Source organism: Apostichopus japonicus, chromosome 9 (assembly GCF_037975245.1).
Source record: "Apostichopus japonicus isolate 1M-3 chromosome 9, ASM3797524v1, whole genome shotgun sequence".
Classification (NCBI taxonomy): Eukaryota; Metazoa; Echinodermata; class Holothuroidea; order Aspidochirotida; family Stichopodidae; genus Apostichopus; species Apostichopus japonicus.
In genome coordinates, this window is record NC_092569.1 from 17,666,868 (window position 1) to 17,693,250 (window position 26,383).

The following is a 26,383-nucleotide window of genomic DNA, read 5'->3' on the forward strand; positions in this document are numbered from 1 at the left end:
CTTTAGAAAATGAGGTCAATGGTACAAAATGGATCTTCTCCACTACGGTTGTTAGGAAGCCATGTATATATTAATAAACATGTCATTCAAGGGTTAACTTCTATCGACAAGATTTACGATAATAGTATCATTTCATCTTGAGCTGTTACCCTGAAAGCATATATAGTAACCAGGACACCTTGGGAAGATGAAAATGATTTTCTTTCTTGTTATTGGCGCCTTAGTGGCAGGTACTCAAGTTTCAGCGAATGACATGGTAAGTCTTTTCACTTAAAATACATTTCTTTTAACGTAAAGTCTTTTCAAATTTTACTGCCACCATACATTTTGCACTTTCAGATCGTTCAAAAGAAGCTCACGAAAACTAAGTTAAAAGCTGGTCAAGATAATTAAAATCAGCTTAATTTCAAGCAATTAAATGCCTTTCCTTGGAAATCTTTTTTCATTAATTTTATTTGTGTTCGTCATAAAGATGAAACTCTGCCATTTTCTCTCTTTCTTTAAAACATAATGGGTCACTTCTAAGAAAGTTAGCCAAATTTAGGTATACATATTTAGTCATGTCATTAATAGAGGTGCACCTAAACAAGAGACTTAAAGAATATAGCTGAGGGAAATACCATTAAAAACAAATACAATTATAAGCTTATAAAGCTATAATTTTTGAGAAATCATACAAAAACACAAGCTAACATTTTCATTAATTTCACCATGCATAATATTTACAAAAATCTCAACTCGTAAGTAATTGTATACTATTAAGTAAAAAATCAATCAAATCGTATCATGCTAATATCATCATTTCAGAATTCAATATTGTCCATTTCTCGAAAGATAAACAAGTTAACAGGCTAGAAGCAATTTCTCAATCTTAATTTTACAATTGCTGCTACTTTGAAATTTTCAAGATGATGTCCATAAGATATCTGATTTCATACATGAAATCAATTCATATTTCATTCGTTAGCAACATACACGGTGATTCTCGGCAAACGGTGCATGGTTATTTGTATCATATAGTTCATTGTATACAATAGACTGTGTCTGATAATTTCACCATAAATGTTATATACGCTAAACAAAGTTAACCGACCGTGAGCGGGCAAAAGTACAGTTTCATACTAAAATGACATAGTTGTTGAAATATGAACATTTTCTAAATTCAATTTATTTTTCTATTATTAATTGATATAGCACCATATTTCAATTAACTCGATTTGGAGAGGTATCTCTCATTCTAAAACGAACAAACAATCGATCAAAATGTATATTTAAATATGATATATATATATATATATATATATATATATATATATATATATATATATATATATATATATATATATATATATATATATATATATATATACTTAAAGAGTACATGTCTGCCTCACCTTATTTGTTTATTTAATGCACTATGTAGATACCGTTTAAAGTAATACTGTCTGCCGAAACTTAAGGTGAAGAAAAACTGTCCGAATGAGGGGGACAATAACTGTATCACTTACTATTTACTGTAGTCTATTTGCAAAGTAATCGTGTTATAATCATTTCTTAGATTTACGAATTTTTGACATAAGATTAAATATTTAATTGGCCATAGTGATATTGGATTCCTCATTGTAAGTTATGAATATCTGACTTGTATCTAGAAACTGAGATAGGTATATGAGTTCATTAGCTGACATTCAAATAACTTTTTTGTGTGTAATATTTAGAAATAATTATAAAACATTAGCATTTTCTGCGTGGTTTAATATATTGATGTACAATGGTAAAATTCAACGCTAATAGGCAAGAATAAACACTAAAACAAAAAACTTCATAATTAACCGTGATTATTACAAAGTATTTCATTTATAGTTTATTTCAAAATATGCAAAATCGTAATGTAGTACAAACATTTAAGAAATGGTTCCTTTTTTACTTCAGTATACACATCATCCTTTTTAGTTTTAAATGTAAAATAATATTACTGTTCTTTTTGTCTAGATGCTATTTTTGTTGGTTTTATTGCGGTACATTATAGGGTAACAGTATAAACAAGTAGTTTTGCATATCGTATTCAAACGTGTTTTCCGCAACATACTTTATATTTACTGTATAAAGACAATAATAGACTTGTGGACGTAAACCGGGATATAGAAAGATAATACCTTGTTCTGAGGAATGATGTTCGATCTAAGCTCTTCTATGGTTTGCTCTGCTTTCTATGCCAAATTTTCTTATATCTTAGGATATTATTAGTATGTAAAATGGAATATTTGTCGAGTGGTACATTGCTTAATGATTGGCCGTCGATATTTTAACCACCATTTTTCTTTCGTAAAAATTGTAAAGTTTTCAAGTATAATTTGCAAGTTCCTGCAAATCGTATAAGCCTTCTAGGAATTGCAAGCAATCAAAGTAAAACCATAAGTACGCAGGCTTGAAAGACATGTACGTGAGCTGAGATATTCATTTGAATACTTTATTTACAACCAATATAAAAGGATCAAACTTCAAGTCTTGTTTTTGAAATTTAATGCGATCTGTATGTTCTTTGACGATATATTTTAGCTATATATATTTCCATAGGTCACCTTATATATGTAGATAGCTCTATCAAAGTTAAAAGCAAATACATCCGAAGCATTCTCAACGAATCAAAGGCTGTTTAACAAACCATTCAAAGTCTTTAGTAACTGTTATTCTTATTAAGATTTTACACTAAAGAAATAGTGGTTACTATTTTCCTTTCAGCTTTTCGTGATTTATTTACTTATTGAAACTATATAAAATACTATTTAATATATCTTGAATTTTCTTCATTACCGCAATTTTCCGGGTGGCATATAGAAACCAACACTCGAGAATTACACACGGTTGATACCTGGTAACAAGGTTGATACCTGTTTAACAAACCATTTTATCTTTCCTTATAAATGATTATTTTCCACTTTAATCAGTTCTTTTCGTTCAAAATATTAGTAACTGTTATTCTTATTGAGCTTTTACTCTGAAGAAATATTGGTTATTATTTCCCAGTCAGTTTTTCGGGATTGATTTACTTATTGAAACTATATAAAACACTATTCAATATATCTTGAATTTTCTTCATAACTGTAACTTTGCGGGTGGCATATATAGAAACCAACACTCGAGAATGACACACGGGTCATACCCGGTTACTAGTTTGATACCTGTAAACAAGTATACCCAAGGTACCGAAACTTATGACTATCATCCCCTCTGCTCCCGTCCCCACCCATGAAATGGATTAACACCTACCAAGGGCTAGGAAGTTCAGATGGTAGAGCACGGAACCTATACCATCATGAGGTCACCATTTAAATTTCCCAGCTTTGCTTAAGCTTTTTTCTCCTATTTTTGGGGGGCAATTATAGATAATTACAGAGCCGTTTACCGCTCTTAATTTACCCTATACATATTCATACTTTATCATACAGAATTTACAACAAAATGGTGACTCAACGAGAAATAGGAGAAGTTCACACGATGCAGGTAAGAAAACAGTTCAACGTTTCTTTATTTTATTTCATAATGATATGTTAATGGTTCAATATAGTATGTTACGATCATTGTACCATAGCAAAACGCCAGATTTACCTGGTAAACATCTAGTATCAATTATTTGTCACGTTTTTTTATGCGAATCGGTTCGATGAACCAGCTAAGTACATACGTTATAACTGCACTTATAGTTTGTGAAGGATTAAGACGTTATCTGGCTATGTTGCACTTACTATTTTATCCTCAGCAGATGCCTCGTATTTCTTCTACCAACAACCTGACTACCCGAGAGATTGTAAGGAAGTCTTTGAACAATGTGATGAGGAATCTTCTGACGGGGTCTACCTCATACAACCAGACTCATATATGGAACCGTTTGCTGTGTATTGTAACAACACTGTAGATGACGGCGGCTGGATGGTACGTTACGTGAATTATTACGAAAGCTGCGTTTTCGTTTGATAATGCTTTGCGATCGTATCTATTCTGAAGGCTTTTAATAATTCATTCATTCAAAAAATGCATGATGTGTTTTTAATTGAAGTATTTTTATTCTTAATTGTGTATGAAGCTTATGAAACTAAATGACAATAAGCAATAATCGATAAAGTAAAGAGCGTTTTGCATTTTTATATTTGTTTTGATGATATAGCAGTTTAAAATAGGTTTGATAGTTTTATCTTAAAAATCCGCTGGAATGATAAAACTCGCCTCATTCGTATGAATGTAGTTTTGAAACCTTGAGCGATAAATGAGACATATATTTGAACAAAGTAAAAGCGTTGCTTAAAATAAATAAATCAAGGCCTATATACATGTGGAGGAATTGTGAAATTTATGAAGAAATTTAAGAAGGGACGTGGATACATTTTCATATAAACGATGAACGTTATTATTACCTTACTTTTAAAATAACACTCAGGTAATTCAGCGTCGAATGGACGGCGGGGTTGATTTTAATCGAGACTGGAACGACTACAAACAAGGATTTGGGTTTCTACATCGAGAATTCTGGCTCGGTAACGAAAAACTGGCCTACATTACAAATCAAAAGGACTACGAACTACGAATTGACTTTGTTTCCAATAGCGATGACCCTTACTTTGCAAAGTACAATCTTTTCCGTGTCAGTGATGAAGGTACTAAATATAAGTTGGTTGGTCTCGGTGAATACGATTCTTCAAGTACAGTAGGTAAGTAACTCCTACATAATTGACGAGAACAAAAATAAACTAATAGTAATACACAAATGAAGTTAAATGGATATTCCGGTGCTCTATAATTGAACACTAACGACTGGGATGACAAAGTTATTCCACGTTGCTGGGGGAAACCCCGATCTTTAACTGTTTATAACTTTAGATTTGCATGATAACAATGCTTCATTTACATTATTTTATTTTATTTTGCCAGTTGTAGCCCCCCCCCCCCCCCCACCTCCAAATAGCTGCCTTGGACTTCTTATTTTTTGGCAGAAACAGCCTAGCTTCATTACCCAAGAAATTAGGGACTCTACAGACACCCTTTTTCAACCTCAAATAAAAGTTTAAAAGTAGTTATTCGCACAATTCTGCGTTTATATCTTATTATATAGGCCTAGTGTAACTGTTGCTGCAAAGGAAGCTTTCAATATTACGGTAAGAATATAATTCAATAGTAGCAGATGTACAGCGAACTGTATATATTTGAGGAAAAAAAATAGTTAGCATACTTATATTAGCTTTACAATATGAAATGTTTAGGTGCTGCAGCTAAAGATTAGATCAATAGTTGTTTCCACAATAAAAAGGTGTTTCGGGCAGTTTTTTTCTCTTGAATGTTGGTCCATAAAATACGAATTAACTATAATAAAACCGAAGATTAGGGTTATCACAATCATTGCATTCAAATAAATTCGTAATACTATCACATAGAAAGAGAGGGCGTGTTCTAAATAACACGGGGTCACATTGTCACCATTGAGTGGTATATGCAATACCAAGTTGAACAGAGGGTGACATCAAACACAATATTAAACAATTGTAAAAAGAAAAAAACACGCTAACATACTATACCCGTGCATCATATATAGACCACTTAATAACATTAATGAATTTAAAATATATTAAATGTATGAATTAACAATCAAAACAAATACGGAAACAGGGATAAATACAAAAATATACGTCAAATAAAGAATATTGACCTAAAACACATAATACAAACTACCGAACGGCACAGTGTTTATATTTGTAACCACTGGTCGTTCGTCTGTTAAAGTATAATGTTACCTATATAATATTAATTTCAATAGTTGTAGAAAGTATATTAAATTATTACTCGTCGGTATAAAAGTATATGCTTAGATATATGCTGAATGTCTCTACGGTCATGAACCAGTGGATTTTTTGTTGTGCTACAATCTTGCACCCCCCCCCCCCCCCCAAGGAAATCCAGGGATGTATTCAAAATACTTATATTTTACATTTTTCGAGTTCTTATCACAAGTATTCATACCTCAGGGCACATGTTCATACTTCATATAAGGTCATAACTTGGTAATCAGACCGAGATATTATACATTTTGGGCCTTCATCATACCCACATACGGACACCGTTGACCAATATATCATCATACAGAATAAGCGCCAATAATTTGGCCATTTGCCCACTACATATATGTTTCTTGGTAATTCCTACCATCAACCATCACGGGGTTGCCCTCCTTAAGACAAATCTTGCCCCCCTAACAATAGAATGCTGGCTATGCCACTGTCATAAACCCCATAAATATTATTCCCAGTGGATCCCTTCGTCTCACAATTGACTTCTATTATCTCATTCAATACAGGTCACGACGCCATGGATCCTCACAGAGGGCAGTCATTTTCAACCAGAGATCGAGACAACGACGGCTATTCCTCTTATCACTGTGGCAGTCGTCATGCTAATGGGTGGTGGTTCTTTGGGAGCGAAGTCAACAGCTATTATTGTTATAACGCTGCACCGAATTATCCTTGGAGTGATCGCCCTCTTTAGTACAACTTTCCAGGTGGATATCGCAACATCCAGTACGTAGAGATGAAGATTCGTCCCGTTTAAAGCGATCAGAATGTAGCCCAATACCAGATTACAATCTCAATCTGTTACAATGCTGAAAAAAAAAAACGAACAGTGACATGTGTAAAATATATAAAGGTATAATACTCAGGCGCGTATCCAGGATTTTCTAACCCGGGGGGCGCGAATTACTATCTAAGCGGAGCGCCACCATCGGTTGGCGCGCAGCGTACAAGAAAATTTCTGGTTTTGATACCCCCCAGATCACCGGAAATAGCACTTCTCGGGCTTGAAAATGACCAACCAGATTTACACTTTTGCCTGAGAACCAAGTATTTCCCAAAAGTTTTTTTCCATCCATAACCTTTTGAAGATTGTCACCAGTCACACATCATGTTCGACCTCATTGCATGTCCTATGGATAATTGCTTTTGTAGGTGATTCTACGTCACGGCCCACAATATCCGAAAGCCCCACTTTTCAAGGTTTTAAGCCCATTATTTGTTGAGAATTTGAAAATTCACATTTCTCGTGAATAAAATCACTTCAAAACATACCCATAATGTTGCACAAAATTCAATCAGCTGGCGGTGGCTCCAGCCCCCCTCCCCCCCCCCCCCGCAACCAAATTTTTCCCCATCTTTTTCAGGCACCTACTGAAAGAAAAATAAATAGCAATGAATAGCTTAAAAATGATCTCCTTGGTAATTAAAAAAAAGTTGTAAGCTTGGCCGACATTACTACTGTAAAAGAGAGTTTTGACATAAATGGATCTGTATGATTTTTCTCCATCTACATAACACATTTGGTTGTTTACATAGCATCCAGCGGTATACTGTGCAACTTTCACGGACCGTAAGGTACACGATGCCATGCACTGTAATGACCGATGCTTGCTTATATTATATTGGCATCGATATGTTGAACGCGCGCTAAGCGCGCGAAAAATGTTGGCTTTTTTTTCGGGCAAGTCATTACAGCCCCCAAATCCAATTGGGCTCCTACGCCTATTAACTACACACATAGACAGTTTTTGAGGCTGTTCATCGTGGAACATGCATTTCAATGCTCACTGATATGATGTTATATCTGCTCTTTGCTTTACAAATTCGAACAGGCGTGTAGCGAGTAATTGCCAAGGGAGGGGCGAAGCCTGTAGGCAAACTATCTAAGCGAAGCGCCACCATGGGTTGGCGCGAAGCGTATACAAGAAAAATTTTGGCCGAAAATGCCTCCCAGATTGCTGGAAATGACACTTCCCAGGCCTTGTAAGTTGCATCTAAGCATTGTCTATTTTGAAATTACTAGCGATGTCATAAAGAAAATTTGCTCGGGGGGGGGGGGGGGGCGGTCGCCCCCTTCCCGAAATGCGTCATGTACCCCGACGACTCGGTCGAGTTCAAGACCAGCCACAGTTGGTTCCATATAGCACAATTGTTTAAGGCGTCCATACACACACACGCGTTATGATAGACCATATATAGTATTTATATAGATACATTAGTGAGAGAGGAAAAATGGAAACGTCAAAAATGGAGTTGTCGGTGTAAGGGGTAGGGTGAGGCGCACACCCCCTCCGTAATCCTTGATCTGTCACTGGCTACCCTGTGTATATTATAGGGATCAGCGCTTTAACTATGACTGTTCCTCTTTCTCTTCCCGAGGTCTTGGCTATCTTCTACTCCCTCCTTTTTTCCTTTTTCTCTCTTTTTTCTTTTTCTTTTCCCTTCCTTCCTCTCCTCCTTTTCTTTTTTTCCCCCCTCCTTTTCCCTTTTTTCTTCTCTTTTTTCTCTCCTCTTTTCCTTACCCGGGGGGCGCGCGCCCCCAACGCCCCCCCTGGATACGCACCTGATACTCCTTTTCCCGGCATCTTGTATTATTATGTCAAACTATAACAAAGAAGTGAAATGAAACAGATGTCTGACTCATGCTTCCATATTACGGAGTATTTTTATTTTATCGATTTTCCTTTCCTTTTTTAATTTTGAATAAATGATTAACACGTCAACTGCTTTTCTTCGGAATAAGAGGGTACAGAGGACAAAAAAAAATCAGTATTATAATCAAAGTTTCCTTGAAACTTCGATATTTCAACATTAGGCCTATTGTAGCATCATGCCACCATTTCGTTATACGGTATATAGTTACCTTCGAAACCCTACTTTACTAATTGCCAATCCATCGTATATTTAATACATAGATATACATATACAGATATAGATATATATATATATATATATATATATATATATATATATATATATATATATATATCGTATATTTAGTATTACCCCCTAATTCGAAAATTACAGCAAAGGGGATATTTTGAGATTAAAATAGCTGATTTTCTTTTTTAAATAAAACGTAACGGTTTCAATGATTCAGCCGAAATATTAGCGATATGATATAATCTTGGAGGATAGATGTGAAAACAAAAAAATTCAAGATAGAACTAGTAATTTTGAGATGAGAGTTTTGACATAAAACGTTCGATATGATAGTCATTATTATCGTGGCGATTCGAAAATGTTTATTATAATAGCCGATGCTTCCAGAAAATCGTCATCGGAAGTTTGAGATAAACGTAGACAACTTTGATTCTGCATATTGAAATGTCGAGAGTTTTTGAGAAAAAGTAAAATATTTGAACGCTTCCTACGCCAATGCATAGGATCTATTTTCTTGCCAGGTTTGAACCTACGCGGCGGTCCCCTTCCTCACCCCTTCCCGCCCTCTATTAAGGTCACATGCACCACTTCCCTCGACGTTGTGCCCCACTCTCTTCCTCGGTGATTGTTTGGCAGCCATGGGTGTCAGCTTCTACCACCCCATGGCCCATGATCACATTTCCACCTTTTATATAATTCTAAAAAAGTCGCCTGTGGCATTTCCTAAATCCTGTGCAAGCTACTACTGTACTTACATGCAATAAAGAAGGCCTATGTGCCGATCGATAAATAAATGTTCATAAGTTTGGAAAATAAAAGCAGCATATATATGCGTTATAGCTCGATTTATAACAGTATAAAGTTGATAGTGTTTTTAATTGATATAACCAAACTGAAAATACCCGTTGAATATACTCTCTCGTGAACTATATACATACATTCCAAATTTGCAGCAAAAAAAAAAAAAAATAGAAAAAAATAAAGATAGAAGAATTCCGGTTAAATTTCCTTCCGTGAAACAAATTTTGTTGTTATTTCTCACAAATATAAACAAAAGGCCTGCTTGTGTATAATTTAGAGTCTGCTGCCAAATGTATTCGGCTGTATACGTGTCGCTCTCAAAGTACACATTAACGTAAGAGATAAAAAAATGTGAAGAAGTAAAAAGGAGGTGTGAATAGTTCCAAAAATCTTCCTCTCTGTTTCTATGTTACGTCTACATTTCTTAGGCTGACAGACTGCTACAACGTCGCTGCCCCTCCCCCCCCCCCGACACCTATCATTGCTTTATAATACATTCCATTGAAATTACCATCAAAATGCACTTTGAAGAAAACAATATATTCACAAAGGTTCCCATAGAACAGGCCATGACACATTGCATTGTTTTTTTGTTCAACTTGTTCTGCATTGGTCATTTGAGGGTGCAATTTGATTATGTTGGAAGCGTAATTACTGTCAACAGAATAACTGCAAATGATCAACACGCCTTTCTTGATTATATATAGCGCCCTCTTTTAAAACGCATAAAAATTTCGCCAATGATATTATGCATTAAATCAAAGTATAAACTTGTATAGAATATTACCACGTATGTCATGAGACTCTTGACTAAATCGACGCCTTAATTAAGTAAAGTAATTAGTTTTCAAATATAATTGAACGAAAAGCGGGATCTGTTTTAGAGGAAGTCGACTACTGGTGAGGGCGACAAAACTTGGGGTGGGATGAGGTTAATAATCCACCAACATAATAATAATAATAATAATAATAATAATAATAATAATAATAATAATAATAATAATAATAATAATAATAATAATAATAATAATAATAATAATAATAATAATAATAATAATAATAATAATAATAATAATAATAATAATAATAATAATAATAATAATAATAATAATAATTATAATAATAATTATAATAATAGTCATCATAATCATAATCATAATCATAATAATAATAATTATCCCAACTTCTCCCAGTCGGCTCCAGTTAATGAGAACTGAACCACCCCCGGCCGCGTACAGACTACGTAGGCTACTGTACCCCTCCCGCACCCTTATCACCATGTGTATAATACCGTTCACAAGATACAGGAAATGAGCAGGGTAGGATACTCCGAAATTGTCAGTGGTGACCTCCAACTCGGAAATCCTGGCTACGTGTTGGATTGTTATCACCGACTGATTTATGGTGCGCTGACTTGAAGGGTGAATGCATGCACCAGAATTTGCATGTGTGTGAGGGGAGGGATTCACAGGGGGGGTAGGGGGGGTAAGGGGGGGAGTCCAGATCCCCTTCCAAATAGTTTACTTCTAATAGCTCAAGCAAATCGTCTAAACACTTGTCCCCGGTAAATATATTATACATTTATTGTGCGCTAAAGTAAAAACTTCAATACATAGGCTACTCTAGTTACGATGATGGAAATGGTAGCACCATATTGCATCTAAGTTTCATTACTAGAACACAAATTCCGCATAGGAATGGTAATACCTCGGGACCGGCCGTCAGACCATTCCCCTGACAATCAGCAGACACATTGTTGCTCTCCCCACCCCGCCACCCACCCCCCAGCCACCCCAAACCAAAGAAAAAAGAAGAAGTAGAAAGAAACCAAATAAATATGACCGGGCTTAGATCTAACGTAGTCTTGTATTGGGCATAAGTTTAGAATATATACCCAAATTTCCTTTTCCCGACGTATAATGCTTACAAGTAGGCCTACATAGCCTTTAAATTGCCCCAAAAACAACCTTTTTTGAACCGCACTCAAGTTAACGAGAAAACGTATCGCGGTGTTCAAGTTCTTGGAAACAGACCCTATATACTTCCTCTTGTGACCACAGGTTTGGTATAATTGTGTAATCATTCCCTACAACGACTCTTTTACTGCATTACGACGTTATAGTACGGTGTATTTTGGATGCCACTTTGAAGCAAAATGCATAAGCCCATGATTCCAGTGAGTCTGAGAGGTATATTCTCGATTTCCTGGCACATACATAGATTTTCCGATCTAACCTCATATCGATCACCTATAATTAGTCACCATGATAGAGCAGGTGACATTTCGATGCAGTTTGGTTTTGAAGTTTATCATATCTTTAACAACGCAGAGCACCAATCAACTTACACCGACGTATGAAGTATAAATTATGATACATTTTAAAATAATCCAATGAATTTTTTCTTGTTTGATTTTAAGTTTAAACTAACGAATATAGTGTCAGTAATTCGCAAATACTCTTGTCCACCAATTTTTAACCTCTTATCATTTATCAAAGATACATGGTTAAACAAGTTACCAAGTCGTTATTTCAGACAGCATTTTTAAAGATTTAGTTAAAGAACAAGGAGATATAGAACTCTTATTAACACAATTATTGTGATGACCAATTCTCTCAAAACTAGTCATAAGAAAACCTACTAACTGAAAACAAATTGCCTCTTGACGTTTAACATCAAGACTTCTGTGTTTGTTTCGCTCTTGATGTGTTTTGGATATAACCATTTCAAATTAACAACGATATTCAGTCAGAATCATCAAAAGGCTTTGTTTTACAAATTGGTGGTACTAAGAAACACTTTAGTGCTTTATTCTGTTACTACATGCAGAATACGGTATAATATGAAATTGGAAATGACCCAATTGCAAACTTAATTATCAGAAATGTACATTCTTAAAGTCAACAAAAAATATGCAGTTGCGGTTATATATGGTATACAACATTATAATAGGATTAATCACTGATATTGTAAATACTAAGTCAAAGATGTGTTACTGCAAGATACGAACGTCACGTTACATATAGTACATTGGCTTTCTTCGGTATTTTGAAATTTGACAATCATCGTCCAAAACTAGCCAGTATTACTTATATCGTTACATACAACCACATTATGTTGGCAAAATATTGGGGACGTAAGTATTCAACCAAATTTGGGTAAACCTTTGCCCCAAACAAGTCAAATACACACGATAAATACGCACTTATCCAACCAAAAAAATTAGAGTAAACGTTTGCCACAAAACAAGTAAAATAAAGTCAATAGGTTTCCAGTGCTATGCAAAATATTTGCCAAACTTTATTACAGTGCAACATACGGTATAATATGAAATTGGAAAGGACCCAATTGCAAACTTAGTTATCAGAAATGTACATTCTTAAAGTCAGCAAAGCATATCCAGTTCCGATTATATATGGTATACAACATTATAATAGTAGACTATCTCTTCGAAGAATAGCATATCTTGATAAACGAGAAAATAATGCAATTTCAGCCGTTTATTTGTCCTTAATAAGAAAATAAACATTTAAAAAAACATATACATTAGCCCTATGTTTTAATATTCATTTGATTCCTTACATGTTAACACAGCGTATAATTAATTAACATTTCTAATCAATTTCGTTCTTTTATTTTATTGTAGGTTACGATGCTTTGCCTTACAACAAAGGAATGGCTTTCACAACAATAGATCGCGACAATGACCTTTATTCTGCCAACTGTGCTAGTGGTTATAATGGTTGGTGGTATAAAGGCAGTCCAAGTTACTGCTCTTACACTTATCCCAATTATCCATGGAGTACTGGTCCATATTGGAATAACTTTCCCGGAGGTAATTACAACATTCAATATATAGAGATGAAGATACGTCCAGTTGAATAAAGAAGAAAAGAAAAAAAGGTCAACACAGCTGTATGAAGATCGACTTTACATGGAAGCAACTGAAAAGCAATTTAAATTGGTGAACATGATTTTACTAAACTGACGTCAAAGCTCATTTTGGAAAATAAACGTAGATGCAGAAGCCTTCATCGATGGTTCTTAATTCAGTTCTACTATGCATAAAGACGTCAAAGAATATGTGTGTTTTATAACAGCAGTTCGCTTTAGTTTGCTTAATGTCTAACCAGACTCATGCTTATTATTTAATGAAGATAATAAAATTGTATCGTAAATTTAAAGAACATATTCTTCTTGTTATTAAAACATGTTTTTAAAGTAGACTACTCTATTAAAAATAAATCATACTTTTACAATTGGCATCAGATTAAGGCTTTCATAATAATTATAATAATATATAAGTTCTTATTTATAGCGCCAAATTCTAAAAGGCCTCTAGGCGATTTACAAAACCTAAAACAAATAGAAACAAAAAGACAGAGAAATCAAAGGAATAAAAGTCTAGAAAACACATAAACGAAAATTAAACAGTATGTAAAATACGAACACAAAAATGTTAAAACACGAGACAAACCTAAACAAAACAAAACAAAGGATAAGCACATAACATAGAGTTATACAAAAGTAACAGTCTAGATTTAACCACGAGTATATAAAAGTGACAAAATCACGTAGAAAAACTAAAAAGATGTGTTTTAAACATTTTATTAAATATTGCGAGAGATTTGGCAGTCTTTATGTCTTTTTGAGGGAGAGGGTTTGTGTTATTTCAGGCTTGTACGTTTGCAATGCGATTGAAACTCACCTTGAAGAAAAACATTATCACAAGATGATGAAACCTTCCGTTCTTGCATCATCAATGGACACAATGGACGCAGACTTCTTACTAGCTTTCAATCAGAATCTATTGATACTTTACCTTTAAATTAAACTCGCTATTCATTCACATGGTATTGTATAACTGTTGAGGATGGTGGTAGGGGTGGGGGTAGCATGATTCCATTTGAGAGTGATTTAATATCCAGCTCATCCTCACCGCAGGTTGCGCAACAGCGATTAATTATCATGTAGTTGGTATTAAGTTGAATTTTAATTTTCTAAGATATTAAGAGTGAACGGAGCGACTTCAATGACTATATTACCACCTACGAAGTAAATCTGTACCCTTCCCTCACTTATTCTGCATTCCAACTGCTCATATTTGAGAAAGACAACTATTAACAGAAACCTTGTTTATATTGGTATACTCTGATGGCTTCCTATTTAATCGCTTGACTGCCTAGCATTGTTTCTTCCATTCATATTTTGTGCTGTTAAATTGTAGTTGTTTACAACGTTATTGAATATTACAACGCACCGTACCTTTGCAATGTCGCCCTTCTCGTCCTCGGATAGACCAATGACAAGACCCCAAATCGAAGTCAGCACGTTACATCAGGGAGTAGTTATGGAACAACTCCCTGGTTACATTGAACCGATACATAAGGCCGATCAGGCAGATAACGATGCATCATTTTAATAGGTGGATACACAATTCATTTTCTAGCCTCTGGCTACACTATACTGCATATTGATAACACTCTACACCCTTATTTTACTCCTGGAAAGCCCTCCTTTTATTGCCAAAACTAACGACTACAACTTCACAAATATCAATCGATTCATGTCTCTGATAAATCTTAGGTTGGTATTAAAAGGCATGAAAGTAAAAGGACGGTATTTCGAACTGTTGCTTAGCTATTAGTAAACAATATTTTAAAGTATAAATGGATCTCTATCCCTACTGTTGAATGGAATGACGATACGTTAGACTTTTGCCCATCTTCAGATCTCAACAGGGCTAACAACAAAAATCCCGAAAAGAGGAATCGCTAATATAAAACAAACTATTTTGTTTACAGTAATGTTTAGTGTTCCGTTACGTACCGAATCTCCGAAAGGAATATTTATGGAATACTGGCATACAGCGCGAGGCACACTCAGAAATTAACGGCGGGAGAAAAAAGTAGATTTGCACATGATAACCACGATTCATTGTACACTATCATACCATTCATATTTCCAAAGTATCTTCTTTCGCATCTTGCCGACTTCGTAATCAGATCGACAATATCTTCATTATTCTATAGAATTAAATTTATATTCTCACTTGAGATCAGATTCTCATCTGTCTCAATAATATTCGCGTAACATTACCAAAACTCAATAAGAAAATGTATGATAAACTGGTACTAGAACAACCTATCTTTAACAGACTTCTAAGGTTCAAACCTACCAAATGTAATTTTTAGTTTGTGTGTGTTTTTAAAAACAGAACAATTGCAAGTATCCCTAATTTCGTAGTAGTAATAATTGTAAGGCAATAATTATTTATAATAAATATACATGATAGATTCTGTCTTTTGCACCTCTCTGGCCGTAACTTGGAAGTTACCTCACTCTCCTGAGATTATACCATAAGCTTGTTCGGATGAAGTGGTTTACAGTATAGCGCATAGATTAAATTGTGTGATGGGTGATAGTTGGAATGTAACCTGATTTATGCGACCTGTGCAAACTTTCAGCGTTATGCCAATCTTGTTCACAAACTAAATTTTAATATACCGTATCTTCAGGAGAATGTAAACATTTTACATAAAATGTTACATAAACAATTTACATAAATTTAACATCCGCTAAACATGGTTAACTAGTAGGATGATAACATGCAAGTTGTCTTTCCAGATCCGTGACGAAATAGAACGTTGAAGTATTTAAAGTTTGATTTCATACTGATGGCGTATAGACCGATTTCTAAAGTATTGCGATAAACAAATGGAACCTGTAAACCACCGTACCGAAGAGACCACAAACGCATTTCCATACTACTTGTGCTGAACCATACACATTTCTCCAAACAAGGAGTATTGCTATCGATCAACGTTGAAACAATTGTCGCGACTCGGTATAAATTCCAGAAAGGGCAATGGTCTTCAAATGACCGCGAATTTGCACTTTCAATTTAGAACTAAACTACAAATAAAAACTATACCGATTGGTGACTTTTTTGACGTGACGATGGTTGCAGGTGTGATATCACTGAGTTCAGGGAGTAGTAGGAAATATACCCTATAATCCTCGAAATTTAATATTCATATCAGTGATAAAAGACGTCGTCGAACACTACAATGTTTCTAGACTGACATCTCCGTCATTACAGTTTGACAACTACAATAGTCCTATAAAAATGATTTCTATTCTTGATAAATTAACATGCACTTCGCAAATAATTAACGGCCATGTGGCTAAACAATAATGGTATCTGTCGGTAAAAAGGTTGATGATGACATATGTAGAGCATTAAGTTCGGTTCCAGATCTGGAAAAGTAGGCAAGGAATCGCAAGGTTTGCTTTCCCTGGGCACGGTGGTGTCTTGTCCTCGAACTCTAGGCCGTTATTCCAGCTAGTGTTTGTCGTTCACTAAAGTCACTCACATAACAAATAATTCATCCAGAATCGATCTTTTTAAGATGAAAAATGTCACTTCGCCAAACATATTGGATAAGTTTGCACGCCGAGAATAAAACTAACGAACTGTTGGAGACCAGTTTCTCGATCAAGTAAGAATCACGATGATTTGCCACCTTAAACAAAGAAGATTTTAACGCCAAACGAAAGTTATGCATGGAAGTACCAATTCGGCACCTCCACCAAATGTTCCGTTTCGTCTCAAATCTCCGAAAGGAATATATGTGGAATACGGGGATTCAGCGGAAGGCACACTCAGACAATATTGGTGCTAACAATTAGTAGATTTAGGATAGAACCAGAATTTATTCACCTGTAGATACAAGTATGCATGTAATTAGGCATGTACGTATGTATGTATGTTAGATCCCCCTGCAAGCAGGAACTTGCGAAGAAGCCTCTTTGGCTTATCAAAGCCACAAGCTGACCGAAGTCAGTCTCTTAGATTAATAATTAACGTCCATGATTATGAATTGTCAATTGTCAACAACTCTGTAAACGAACGACATATATTAATCTTGTAGGGACTCAAACTGGGGACCTTATTATTGAAAGGCACCGGCGTTAACGAGTGTTAACCACATACAGCTTTAACCACATACAGCTTTACTACTTCCCCGAGGCTTAAGGTCAAAGCCAAGTCTCTCTAACTCCAAGACCCGTACGTAACCCGTAGTATTTTACAGGATTGAATAATTAAACACTTCATTTAATTTATTAGTAACAACAATTGTGAAAGAAACAATCGTAAACTCGCAGTTTATGGTCTGTCGACAAACACGCCATCATTATAATTTTAAGTGACATTTAAAATCATGACGTTTGCGAAGGTTTCTGTTAGATTTGTTCTACAGTATTTTTCACCTTTAAAGACTCGCTATATGTGTTACATTGATCAGGAAAATCCAATAAATGTTATTGTAAGGATTAAGGGAGCTTAAGGAATATATACCTTCATTTTTAATGCATGTCAGTCAAAAGTATCTTAATCACACGCATTCTTCAATTTGTTGTCGTAATTTTCATAGCAAAGTGAAATTACTGCTATTCTTTAACATAAGATTAACCAAAAAGACGCAATCATCTTACGATCTTTCAACACAAATTTATTTACACTTTTCCTTTCTAGCACAATAAATGTGTTCATCACTTCCATGGTATTGCTCGAACACTGATAACAGGGGAAAGCAGATGGGTGAGGGTGTATAAAGGGTGTTTTTGGTCTTGAGGGTGGTGTAATATCCAGGTCATTCTTTCCGAAAGTTGCGAAACTGCGTAGAAGTGTACATTTGTCGGTGGCTTTGAGTTTTTTAAATATCCACCATATCAGGAATAAAGAGAAGAACTTCACGCTGCCAGCCCGCTTTATAATGGTAACGTTTACCCATGATACCATTTTAAAAGCTTTTCCTTTCTTCGTTAAGACTAAGGACTAGAAAGGAAGACGTTTTCATTGTGATAATGATGTCTAATATACGAAGATTATGTATAGCGTTATAAAATATGTTTTGACGGAGGAATAGGAAGGTTAAAATAATAATTTATTTGATGTGGAAAACAATCATGCATAACATGTATTAATTTTTCAACTGAAATTCCATATGAACATTTTGTTTTTATATTTTGATATTGAACAAGAACCAAGTCAGAAAAGGCTAGGCCTATTCCGTTTCGAAAGGTACAATGAAATTTATCCAAAAGATGAGAAAATTCACTTCGTTAAAGAGTTTGCCTTTTTCTTTCACAATGATATATATAGTTAAAATCTATTTGATGTATGGTTGTGATTGGAACCCATCTACATAACTAGCGCATACAGCTATCATATTAAAAGTATATTGTATTGCACATGATGGAACTTAACCTTTACGGTTGTTAGGGAATGATCATCTATCCCAGTATGTCATTCACAAGACACCTCTATCTGTAAAAATTGAGATTGAATATCACTTCTTCTTGAGCTCTCAACCTGAAAACATCAGCCCAGAACAACTCGGCAAGATGCATCTTATTATTTCATTCTGTATTTTCGGAGCTTTTGTCTCAAGTCTCCAAGTGTCAGGAAGCACAATGGTAAGTTTCTTATCTGTTCATTTCATAGAATGCTTCATTTGTATTGAAACTTTAACTATATTACCAAACATTAAATTGTTGTTATCATGATGTGATAGAAACTGAGTGATTTAGATTTTTAAGTTGTATAAATTGCCGTCCGTCCTTAATGTTTTTTTTTTCTGCAATGCATTCGTTTTAATTTTATTTTCAAACTGTTTACATTTTCTGGTAGTTGAGTTAATTAACGAACAACTGAACAAACTTAAAGAAAGTTAAACGTTTTTTTTTAACTGTCTGATGAATCTCGATCGATTGATAGTTACAACTCATTGGGCAATAATTTTTCTGAAGACTCAATTCGGATTTAATTTTCTGGTGGTACATTACCTTTAGAGATGTTCCTTTTTAGTTCAGGAAGGTCGCATCATGAACGATGGTGTTAAAGGGGTAAAACCTCAAGGGACCTAAAGTGATAGTTGATAGTTGATGTTACAGTTCTGTGTGTAATCGAATTATGGCTCAGATTGAGCATCCGAAAATTACAAACAATCATGTTTGGTAGACTTTAAACCAGATTGTGTAATGTAGCGGTTTAAACCGTTCCATCACGTTAGTTTTTTCAACAATTCATACTAACCTTAAGACTAGTAGCACAAACTGATCGGAGGGAAAAATTTTGAAGACCAGATCAATTCATGGTTGTTACAACATGTACTAATCACCGAAACAAACATAACCGTTCTTGCAAACGTAAAAGCTTTACCTATACAGAAGAACATCGTTGACACTTAATATAGTGTTCTTCTAAATACATTTTAAAATTTATTTATCAGTTTAAAAGAAATATTTCTCTCTTTGAAATATATGTATCGCCTTAATTTAAATTATAAAATAAAATTATTTTACTTTGTGGCACATATTATTAGTAAAAAAAGTAATGTCTAATAACTAAAACATTTTCGAACAGTATCGGCTGTTTCCTTTAAATTAGCTTTGTAAATTTCACAACAATATTACAAAACTTAATTCAGTACCTTCGCAAAATAATCAAAATATACTTAATCATCTCATGTTGCGATGTACTACTTGCAAGAGGATTTTTAAATTATAATATTTTACTCGATGACACATATTATTAGTAAAAATTATATCTATACAATGTCTCATATCGAAAACAATTTTCGAAAAGTAGCAGATACTTCCTCGAAATTAGCTTTGTAAATTTCACAACAATGTAATAAAACTCCATTCAGTACCTCTGCAAAATAATCAAAATATACTTAATCGTCTCATGTTGCGATGTATTACTTGAAAGGGGTTTTTTAAAATATAATATTTTATTCGATGACACATATTATTAGTAAAAAATATATCTATACAATGTCTCATATCTAAAACAATTTTCGAAAAGTAGCAGATACTTCCTCCAAATTAGCTTTGTAAATTTCACAACAATGTTATGAAACTTTATTCAGTACCTTATCAAAATAATTTAAATTACATTTAAACTTAAACAGATTTGTTTTAATTTATGTCTCATGTTGCGATGTATTACTTGTAAGAAGAATTTTAAGTTATATTAAAAACATTGGCAAACAAACACGTGGTTGATATAATATTTTCTAAGTTTTGAAAACGTATGATGCGATAGTAACTTTAAATTCAACTAATCGAGGTCGTTTGTGTAAAGTTGACATAGAACTTGATTGTATCTCTTATATTTTTTAGATTAAAGTTGCACGTTACTCTGTCTGTATGATAACGTTATACCCTTGATATCACCTTTGGTCAGTAGGTATTTCTTCTAAACATTATCTCGCGTGTGTCATGAACTCTCTATGACCTTTGCATTGTGTGCCAATACTATCCTGTAAACTTTCAATCTTTAACGATACTATATGAAGCAAAATATGTTGTCTACTAAACAGAATTACGTCTGATTTAACGTCTCCTTAAAGATTTTAAGAGTTTTACAAATCTCCCAAAATAAATCTTATTATATTTTTTAGATTTATTTTTCTTCGAAACATGACTCACAACGTGCCAAAAGCTTTACGAATCTTAACTAACTTTAATTCAAAATGAATAATTGATAAGCAATGGTAACAATGTCAATAGTATATATTACCAATATTATCAATACTATGAAGAATTACAATTTTTAATTTTGTTATTTTTTCTTTTTGTTCGATATTCCATAAAATTTATTTGAACTTTTTCCGCTTTATGTGCAAAATATTAAGGGCAACTGACATTAGGTCCCATAATAGTTGTATGCTACTTAAGTTTTACTCATCCCCCACCCCAAGCTTAACTTATAGTATAAACACACTGGACCTATGTTAATGAGCCGATTACGTGCTATTATAGATTGCTATTACAGTCGTTAATTCGCTTAGTTGTAAGAAGAAAAAAAGACTGAACTTTAAAACTTTAACGTACTTGCCTTTATTGTTTATGATTGTCGTTATCTTCAACTGTAGCTTTAGCTTTGAAGAATAACGTACGAATTTGCTATTTTCTTTAAATGGAATAAGCTAACTATACATAAAGGTCGAATATTACCCATACCATTATTTTGCTTTTCTGAAAGATATCCGTTGTTTAGATTAAACTTTACTGAATGTGTATCAGATTTCAATAATCTGTTGAAAGAAATAACGTTTGTAAAGATCGCTGACGTTCACATATTTTTAATATTATTCTTTCTGAAGTGACAAGTAAATTTTATTAAGATTCAAGTGAAATAATAATGAGCACGATGCAATTTGTCCCGTGAAGTTATGTTTCCTCCTTAATTTATGATGGTTCTTCTATAAAAGTTATCATTGTTATTTTTTTTCTCTCACACATTTCGTTCCATATTGTATGAAAGCCAAGAACTTTGCAACAAAGAACTAAAGAAGCTTAAAAAGGAAGCTTCTCATAGTCTCATATTGAAGCTGCATCTATAGATCTCTGTAACAATTCAAGATATATATATATAGTTCACAAGTATCGTAGGAGTTTGCGAAGCAGTTAGGACACTCAGCCTACATTGGTGCAGCTGCAAAATTTAGTAGAGATCGGTATATATTTGATTTATCTTGGAGTCAAAATAACCTTGATTTAATTTAGTACGGTAATACTTGCGTCTTCTCACATGCATATTTAATTTGGTAAAAGTTAACTGTTGGTCAAAGTATGATATTGAAGTAAAGTATTTCCGTTCCGTGTACTAATTTGATACCTTCCATTTAACAAACTTTCTGCAATTGATTTTGACAATTTTAAAGTAAAAGGCACATATTTATGTAGGCAATTTTGCTCCATTAATCAAAATTTCATCATTCAAATGGTGAAGGTAAGAGTCGAAGGTTTTGAATTTTTTTCGAATGATCTGATATTTGTTAAATCAAGCGTATCGATTTTATTAATTACCCTTACTTAAATTGAATTTAGTACCAAAAAAGATGATGATGTCCTTATTTATTATTTAAAATCTTACTTGCTGATTACGTTTAAAAGTGTTGTAAGAAAAAAAAATGCAATTTTTGATATCGTTGTTTGCGACCGGTGTGATTCGCTTGACTGTTTAACATATTCTCTACAATACAGGACATGGAGAGAAATGAAGGTTTCACAAGGAATAAGAGAAGTACTAATTCAGGTAAGAAGGTGAATTTATTTCACTGTGTTAATTACCAATTAAATACAAAACTAATAAATTGTTGATTCTACTGGAGTGCATGTAGTAGCCTTTGTTTGCATCGGTGGGAGCGGGGTGAAAAACGGACAAGGCAGAGTTACCGGTGAATTTCGGTCAACAAAGCATGAAAACAAGGCCTCATGTTAGAGAAGAAAATATGTATATTTTTTTCAGATATTAACAACTTTTAACAATTTGTTGTACTTTCACAGATTCTTCTTACTTTTTCTATCAACAACCTGACTACCCTCGAGATTGTAAGGAAGTCTTTGAACAATGTGACGGGGAATCTTCAGACGGGGTCTACCTCATACAACCAGACGGATACCTTGAACCATTTCCTGTGTACTGTAACAACACTGTAGATGGTGGAAATTGGATGGTATGGTTTTAACTATGTCCACATTAGCTTCCCAGCTTTCACAGACGACTGTAAAATAATAAAAAAATGAATTAGTTTATTTCCATTGAAGTGACTGGTAAACTTTCGTTTAGTATGAGTGTATGTTTATAACTGTTCTATACCTGCAAAATAGAACAACGTAACATGATGCCTATGATTTATGAAGATCGATGTGAACGTACTTTTAACATTAAGAAATACGCATCATGCTTAATATTAAAACATGTTATTGATATATCCAGGTTATACAGCGACGAATGGACGGTGGTGTAGAATTCAACCGTGACTGGGAGGTTTATAAAAACGGTTTTGGCTTTCCACATCGCGATTTATGGCTGGGTAATGAGAAACTTGCTTACATAACAAACCAGAAAGATTACGAAATAAGATTTGACTTTGTATCAAAGAGCGGTGATCCATATTTCGCTAAGTACAACCTTTTCCGTGTAAGCGATGAGGGAACATTGTACAGGCTGGTGGATGTTGGAGACTACGACTCGACAAGTACAGTAGGTAAGTCTGCACAAGTGTCAATGGAAATTACACATGTCTGTTTAACACAAAACATATTTTAAATGAACAGAAAAAAAGAGAAAATAGATACGACTTATAATTGGCTAATACGGACTGGGTCCCCTGGGTCTCCTTCAATACCTGGCATTGTCATTAAATGTGCAAATATCAACACAAAGAACGGGATGGTTAAGTTTGGTTTGGAGATTTCACATTATCTTTCATTAATACAGTGATTTACCGACCACATAATACAAAATTGTGAAGGTTAGGATCAGATCCAACAATTCAAAAATGCAGCAAAATATAATATCATCGTACTTTCCTTGATGCATTATGACAGGCCGGAATATGTTCTTGGGGATATCGCATTTCTTTTATGAACTTTATAAGAATGAACCGTCAAACATTACATGACAGGTGTATTTGTATGTGGTTAACATTATCTATTCAAAACGTTTGACTGCCATCAGAATTAAATAATATCAGATTCAGAGCACACAACACTACACAGAATACGGTATATTTACAAATAATCCAATAGATGTTGGGCATTTACGTTGCACGTGGCTGGGACCTTATTCAGTCTAACCTAATCTTTAACATTTGTATTTCTTGTTTGCTAGTCCTACGTTTCTCGTAATGAATAGAAAATTTCAGTATCACCAGTATTTCTGTCCCGCCATTTTATTAATTATGTATCATCTATCGAAGGTAAATGGTTATTCAAGTTTCAAGGTCGTTAACTGTGATAGCATTTCTAAAGATTTTGTTAAAGAACACGGAGACTTCTAGTTCTTATTAGTACAATTATTGTGATGATCAATGTACAATGCTATTAAAAGTAGTCATGAAAGAGAACTCACTGACTGAAAAAAGTTGCCCTATGACTTTGAACGTCCTGACTTGTGTCAGTCAATGAACCTCTTACTACTAGTTTATTGATCTCTTGATAAAACTTGAATATGAAAATATTAAATGGGGAAAAAAATGAAAAATTTATCTAAAAACCTTGTTGGACAATTTGCTGGTACTGAGAGACACTTTGCTGCCGTATTACTGTTACTGAATTAGAGGAAAATGTTACCTTTTATAACCTATTATGGCTTGCTCGAATTTTGAAATCGGACAATAGCTACCAAACAGTTATACTTGTATTACTTAGATCACTATGTACACTCTAAATGTATTGGAAAAAAAACATTTAATCACACACTGGGTAGGTATAAATCCAAACAAATTTGGATAAGACCATTGACCAAAATAAGTAAAATGCAAAAAAAATAAGTACACATTATATCAAACCAAGCATATGTGTAAACGTTTGCCCAAACACAATTAAAACACAGGTACACAGTCTTGGGTAGGATATTTGCCAAACTTTATTACAATGCAACAAACGGTATCATATGAAATTGGTATTTTATTCCCAATTGCAACTTAATTTATCAGATATGTACATTGTTAAAGCCAACAAATTATTCAGTTCCGATTATTTATGGTACACAACGTTCTGCTAGTATTAGTCACTTTCTTTTTTCGAAGACTAAGTCAAGAGTGCCTCTGCGTAGTTCATGATAACTTGATAAACATGAAAGTAAAAGCATCTTAGCTGTAAATGCTGTCCTTAATATAAAAAGAAACATTTCAAACTATCTTAACATAGGCCTTTGTTTTCATCATTTCTTGGTTGAATGTAAAACAATAGAGAATTGTCGTACCTGAATAGTTCTAATAATCTTCTCTCCTTTTTTTGTACTTCATGACAGGTTACGATGCTTTGCCTTACAGCAAAGGAATGTCTTTCACAACAAGAGATCGCGACAATGACCTTAATTCTTCCAACTGTGCTAGTAGTTACAATGGTTGGTGGCACAAGTATTGTTATCAAGCTTATACCAATTATCCATGGAGTTCTGGTCCATATTGGTATAACTTTCCCGGCGGTAATCAAAACATCCAATACATAGAAATAAAGATACGTCCAGTTGAATAAATAGGGGAAAATGCAACTGCTTGCAGACAACATTACATAAAACAACTGAAAAGAAATTTACTGTAAGTTAACTGATGTCAAAATTTATTTAAAAACAAAAGTGGATTCACACACAAAAACTTCAGCGATGTTTATAAAATTTTGTTCACCTTCAATAGCGACGTCCAAGAGTATCTGTGTTTTATATCATACTAATTACTTAACGAAGATAATAAACTTGTATCGTGAATTCCTAGAACATATGCTTTCTTATTATTAATAAAAACTTGTTGAAAGTATTCAATTAATAACATCCCCATCCTGAATTGACATTGCAACAAGGTTTCGGGAGGAGGAGTTTTGGATTGTGCTCATGCTTTGTTAGTATTCAATGAGATTGAAACTCACTTTAAAGAAAAAAATGTTGAAAAATTGATCATGGCCCTGACCCTTTTCCATATCTGTTCTCTTTCATTGCCAAAAACTCTCTATATAGACAGACTTTTAGCAACATGTAATTGTTGCAATATAACGCATGCCCGCTGTTGCAAAATATCATCTTTATTTTAGACTTGAGATTGACTCAAAGGATGCAGTCATCTTCTTTTCCTTTTCATTTATTTATTGTTGTTTGTTCACAACACGGTACAATAAATAAGTCATATAAATGAGAATAACAGATGTGAAAGGAAGTGATCTAAAAACCCTTGTGGGCTTAGCCAGTAGAAAACTCACTGGAAAAGACGAAGAAATAGAAGGGAAAAAGAAAACCTCCTAAACGTTCTCCCACCCTACCACAGCACCACCCCCGTCCTACC

The 26,383-nt window shown here is 34.1% G+C and overlaps 3 protein-coding genes across 4 annotated transcripts in view; all 3 read left to right on the plus strand.

Annotated features, from left to right (window-relative positions):
* LOC139974259 (fibrinogen-like protein A) overlaps window positions 1–13,708 on the plus strand; it is a 41,545-nt gene extending 27,837 nt beyond the window's left edge. Inside the window, exon 5 of the mRNA XM_071981269.1 lies at window positions 13,168–13,708. Within this exon, the coding sequence (XP_071837370.1) occupies window positions 13,168–13,406 (239 nt within the window). The 3' untranslated portion in view covers window positions 13,407–13,708. The remainder of the gene's footprint in view (window positions 1–13,167) is intronic.
* LOC139974263 (fibrinogen-like protein A) lies at window positions 104–8,486 on the plus strand. 2 transcript variants are annotated; one of them, XM_071981273.1, is made up of 5 exons: window positions 104–256; window positions 3,450–3,504; window positions 3,761–3,933; window positions 4,436–4,706; window positions 6,344–8,486. In XM_071981273.1, exons 1-5 carry the CDS (start codon window positions 188–190, stop codon window positions 6,529–6,531), a joined length of 756 nt encoding a protein of 251 aa, XP_071837374.1. In that variant the 5' UTR covers window positions 104–187; the 3' UTR covers window positions 6,532–8,486. The 2 variants fall into 2 exon arrangements, with proteins under 2 accessions (XP_071837374.1, XP_071837375.1); XM_071981274.1 differs by having other exon boundaries at window positions 3,764–3,933.
* A 5,138-nt stretch (window positions 13,709–18,846) lies between the features above and the next one.
* LOC139974262 (fibrinogen-like protein A) lies at window positions 18,847–25,824 on the plus strand. The gene is made up of 5 exons (XM_071981272.1): window positions 18,847–19,004; window positions 22,584–22,635; window positions 22,887–23,056; window positions 23,320–23,590; window positions 25,360–25,824. Exons 1-5 carry the CDS (start codon window positions 18,933–18,935, stop codon window positions 25,584–25,586), a joined length of 792 nt encoding a protein of 263 aa, XP_071837373.1. The 5' UTR covers window positions 18,847–18,932; the 3' UTR covers window positions 25,587–25,824.
* Window positions 25,825–26,383: the final 559 nt, after the last annotated feature.

Bases quoted from the DNA above. Each gene is read 5' to 3' on its own strand.
- LOC139974263 (XM_071981273.1), top strand. From the start codon at position 188: ATGAAAATGATTTTCTTTCTTGTTATTGGCGCCTTAGTGGCAGGTACT. The intron at 257-3,449 runs GTAAGTCTTTTC...TTTATCATACAG, and splicing joins AAGTTTCAGCGAATGACATG to AATTTACAACAAAATGGTGA. The intron at 3,505-3,760 runs GTAAGAAAACAG...TTTTATCCTCAG, and splicing joins GAGAAGTTCACACGATGCAG to CAGATGCCTCGTATTTCTTC.
- LOC139974262 (XM_071981272.1), top strand. From the start codon at position 18,933: ATGCATCTTATTATTTCATTCTGTATTTTCGGAGCTTTTGTCTCAAGT. The intron at 22,636-22,886 runs GTAAGAAGGTGA...GTACTTTCACAG, and splicing joins TAAGAGAAGTACTAATTCAG to ATTCTTCTTACTTTTTCTAT. The intron at 23,591-25,359 runs GTAAGTCTGCAC...ACTTCATGACAG, and splicing joins CGACTCGACAAGTACAGTAG to GTTACGATGCTTTGCCTTAC.